The sequence below is a fragment of the Zingiber officinale genome, chromosome 8B (genome assembly GCF_018446385.1).
Source record: "Zingiber officinale cultivar Zhangliang chromosome 8B, Zo_v1.1, whole genome shotgun sequence".
NCBI classification, from domain to species: Eukaryota; Viridiplantae; Streptophyta; class Magnoliopsida; order Zingiberales; family Zingiberaceae; genus Zingiber; species Zingiber officinale.
Genome location: NC_056001.1, coordinates 11097792 through 11102360, shown reverse-complemented (window position 1 = coordinate 11102360; position 4569 = coordinate 11097792). Strand labels below are relative to the sequence as shown.

Sequence of the window (4569 nt, the reverse complement as noted above, 5' to 3'; positions counted from 1 at the left end):
TATCTTCTCAGTCAGCATGATGGATTAGCCGGAGTGCTGTAGACGAGTGTAGTCATCTTTTACCATGTAAATCGTAATAGAATGCCCTCACGGGCTAGCTGAGATGGTAAGTGGCAAGGTTGATCTCCCATAAGGTCTAGGGGTCAATTCTCAGAGCTAGCGGAGTGTAAATCCCTACAACCCATGTAAAACTCATCTCACCTATCACTTGCTTTCTTAGTCACTATGATTTATTTCCTCTATGTCACTGGTCTTCTCAGTCACCATGATTTACCTCCTCCATGTTGATCCTAGGACGAACTGACGGAAGTACTGGGGGCAAGCGTATTCACCTTTGCCCCTATAAATCATAATAGAATGTCCCAACGAATATAGCTGAGTTGATAAATGATAGATTGATTACCCTAAAAAATCTTAAGATTAATTCTCAGGACTAGTCGGTCACCATGATTTATCCTTTTTACCGTAAACAATAACAGAATAATTTCATAATACTCTTTGTTCTCTCTCTCTTTCTCTCTTTCAAATCCATCCTCAATCTTTGTTTCTTTACATAAAAAAACCCTATTTTTTTAATGCTATATTTTAGGTCATTTAATTACATTTATTCACATTCCTGATCAGTCACACAACGTTGATGAGCTAAAGTAGTCATCTTCCATTAAATTTGCTGGGGAAGAAAATTGTCGAGGACATCCAAAAAAAAGGTGCCCCTAACTTCCTTACTCTCCATGCTGCAACTAACAAGCGAATTAATATCTCAATTATTCATTAACTCGATTCATTCAGAGCACCCGATGCTGCGAAGGGAAATTAGCCCCTCTGTAGTCCATCATTCACAGCTCTCGGTTCGACGTGTCGAACAGTTCCATAAACCTCAAATCGGAAACCCTCGCTTTAGCGGCGGCGAATCGCTGGTATTCATCAAAAACTGAGGGCAAACACCACTTCTGAAGCTTTCTCAAACATCCCACGACGCAACCAGTTCGATGCTGAACGTACAGAAACAAAGGCACAAATTAAAAGAGTCAATATTTTTAATTTATGCATCGCCATCATCTAATCTGCGTAGCGCGGCGTGTTGTTGTTAATTAGTTTACCTTTCCTCTCTTGCAATGGATAAGCAAAGGGTGGTTTTTGGCATCTGAGTTAATTAAGAGAGGCAAATTAAGTCCAGCGAAACTTATAAATCATAACTTTGTATTGTGCCATTCAATTGTAATAAAGAGAGAATGATTCGTACCGAGGATAACTTTGAGAGCATCAATAATTTTGTCTCCGGGAATGTCAATAAACGGTTCCTACGAAATTACCCATGATTTAAGGCAACAAATCTATACCGAGGAGAGTTGGAAAGGGAAGAAACAAGAAAAGGGGTGAGGAAGAAGAACCTTGCGACCATCGATTCCGAATTGAAATAATGTGATACTATTCGACTCGAGAAACTCCAGGTTTTCCTCCGGATACGGCTCCGGGCAAAGATACCTGCGACCATTCAATCATAATTTTTTTTAAAAAAAATATGCTGGTCAAATTGTGGGCTCACACGATGGACCGGAGCTTGAGGGTGTGCAGGAAGCCGAAGTTGGCCGTCTCGGGGAACCCCGACCGGAAGACGCCGGCGTCGACGACCGCAAAGTTGAGCGGTGGAACTAGCGCTCCGCCGCAGCACTCTGTCGCTGCTGCTGAACGATTCAAACAAGAAGCATGGGGGCAAGTGGTGGAGATTGTTAGGTAACCGACGTCGCCGGTACCGCCGTCGTCCTCGTCGCGGTGAATTGGTGGAAGCTCCTGATGCGGCGGAGGAGACTCACTGGGAATCATCACCCTCCCCATAAATTTCTTCACCTACTCTCTTCCTTCTTCCGTTCTTCGCCGAAGGAACGCGAGGGGGGTATTTGTAAGGAAGGAAGGAAGGAAGAAAATTGGAAGTGGCTCAGCGCGCAATGGATTATAAAATCAAGTGGGGAGGAGGTGGAAAGGAAAAGGAGATGGAGAGATAAACTAACAATGGATTCAGAGCAACTCTGTGTAGATTGGATTAATATGATAGTCCAGTTGGGGAGGACTAGAGGTGACAAACTTGTGAGTGTACGTCAGATGTTGAGTTTAATGGCGAACTTTCGATTTCGCTGTCTCGTTATGGAATTACTTTGAATCAGAAACATGTCTTTTCCATCTGTCGTTGGATTGTTATTCAGTTGTCAATGATTTGATATTATCAAAATTGTTCTGTCGCAATGAACGGTGGAGCAGCGGGTATACGTCTAAAGTTAGGTACTCTGGCATATGGTAAATAATCCTTCAACTCTTTATGCATTCAGGATTAGAAATCTAGGTGACCCCACGGGTCATTCAAGATGATAAATGATAGTATACTTGTCACATGAGATCGTGGGATCGAATGGTAAGACTATCGAAACGTAAATCTCCGGATCCTGTGCAACTCACCCCACCATCACTTGTCCTCTCGATTGCCGTGATTTAACTCCCTGGTGATGGCCTGGGATCATATACGACGGGGCACTGGGGGCGAGCGATTTTACCTTTTTACCATAGGATTAGAAATCTAAATTTACACAAATACCCAATTTATTAGAGAGTAGTAAATATATAACAATAAAATTGAGATTAACTTTTAATGGGGTATTGTTACGAAATTATTTTTTAAATTAATTTTATTATTTATCTTCCTTCGCATAATTTAAAGATGGACTGTGAAAAAAAATAATAATTCTAATTAGTCTAATTGACTATCCCTAGAGTGATCGACCTGACCCCATAAAAGTTTCTCATCGACAATTAGAATAAATCAGGAAATGCATGCGACAACCAGCTCAGAAGACCAGCATCCTTTAATTACGTCTCTCATTTGAAGGAAAAATTCCTGTAAATACGTCATAATTAAAGTTCAAATTATGAATATCTAGGTGACAACTTGAATATCCTATCACGACATTATGATTCTGAGGACAGGGATGGACTGTAAGAGGAGCTTAGGTAAGAATAATCACCTTTTAAATGAGGTTAATCGCTTTTTATTAAAAAAGAAAATATAAGAAAACTCTCGGAGACAAGATATCATGGTTAAATCCTCCATTACCTGACCTAATTCGTCTTCTTCTTTTAAACATTTAGACTTTTATATTTAGATCATTAGGACCACTGACTCATTGTGTGGATCGTAAACGTTTATTAGAGGCCCTAGGAAGAAGAAATTAATCTTTAATATTCTTTTAAAGAAAAATAAATAAAAAAAATTCTTTACGCTTTGTCATTCGGTTTGGAGTGGATTTAATTTTTTTAAAAAATAAAAGATTAATATTTTTCACTTTATAATTATTCTTAATAAGTATTCGACAGGTAATTTTATTAATTTATAACTAATTTTAAAATATGATAAACCGTGCACAAACAGTGAATCAACGTTTCGGATCATAACCATCTAAAACGATTAAAATTAAGAATTACTCTCTTGAAACTATCAAATCAGAGGTTTTAAACTGCTGGTTCTGAATCAAGACCGAATTTACCCCATCTACTTATACTTTCATATTTATTTTTATAATTGGTGAAAAAATTTTATAGGGGCTGCATCGGTTCAAATTAAAAGGATCGGAACACCTAGATATCAATATAAAAAAGTTAGGTATTCCGTTCTTTATTTATTTTCGCTAAAAAAAAAGATTCCGTTTTCTGGTAAAAAATGGTTCCGTCTGATTCCACGACAAATTATTAAAGAAAAAAAAAGGCAATGAATAAAGCATAGAAAATTGGCAAATTGTCTGCGCCGAATATCCGCATCTTCCATGGTCTCCCTCTTTTAAAAAAAAATACAAAATAATTTTTACAATTATCCTAAAATCTATTTATTTTATATTATATATTTTTTATCATATATTATTTTTGAAAAATAAGCCCATCAAGGTGTCATGACATGAACACATGAGGTATTTTAGTCTTAATTATTGATAAAAAAAATAATGAATAATATAACATCGAATCCGAGCAACCGGCTCAATTAAAAAAATAATCCTCCGACTATTAAGATAAATTGAAAAACATTTACAGCAAATAAGGTCAATATCTAATAATTGAGCATCATATTTAATGAAAAAAACTTAAATTTCTCTGACTATTAAGATAATTTTTTTAAAAAAAAATTGTCCCTATCAGATAATTTAGAAGGTCAGCATCTAATGGTTGAGCACCATAATTAGTGAAAAAATCTCTATAAATACTATGTGAAAATTGAACAATGAATATCTAAATAATAACTTGGTATACTTTTACTACACTAGCCGGGGCACTTAATTATTGGTAATGCTTTTGGAATCGATTTATTTAACTAATTTAAAATTAGAATTCAAGGCCAAATTGAATTGAATGAATTAGGATTTTAAGATAATTCAATTAAAATAATTAAAAATTATTAAGATAATTGTTTTATCAATTATTATAGTCTAAAGGTAAAGTATCATAGAATAGAATGATGTTTTATAGGTGACATGGTTATCTGAAGCTAAAAAAAATGTATATAATTGATGTTAAATAAGTGAGTGGCTGTGG

The 4569-nt window shown here is 36.0% G+C and overlaps 1 protein-coding gene across 1 annotated transcript; it reads right to left on the bottom strand.

Annotated features, from left to right (window-relative positions):
• Window positions 1-494: 494 nt before the first annotated feature.
• LOC122016057 (probable tyrosine-protein phosphatase DSP2) lies at window positions 495-1999 on the bottom strand. The gene is made up of 5 exons (XM_042573212.1): window positions 1547-1999; window positions 1392-1485; window positions 1244-1301; window positions 1101-1144; window positions 495-992 (listed from the first exon to the last, which is right to left on the bottom strand). The coding sequence occupies exons 1-5, from the start codon at window positions 1834-1836 to the stop codon at window positions 837-839; spliced, it is 642 nt and encodes a 213-aa protein (XP_042429146.1). The 5' UTR covers window positions 1837-1999; the 3' UTR covers window positions 495-836.
• Window positions 2000-4569: the final 2570 nt, after the last annotated feature.

What these genes read in the sequence shown, in the direction of transcription:
- LOC122016057 (XM_042573212.1), bottom strand. Translation starts at nt 1,836, where the DNA reads ATGGGGAGGGTGATGATTCCCAGTGAGTCTCCTCCGCCGCATCAGGAG. An exon ending in CTCAAGCTCCGGTCCATCGT is followed by an intron (nt 1,486 to 1,546) that starts GTGAGCCCACAA and finishes GAATGGTCGCAG; the next exon opens with GTATCTTTGCCCGGAGCCGT. An exon ending in TCGGAATCGATGGTCGCAAG is followed by an intron (nt 1,302 to 1,391) that starts GTTCTTCTTCCT and finishes GTAATTTCGTAG; the next exon opens with GAACCGTTTATTGACATTCC.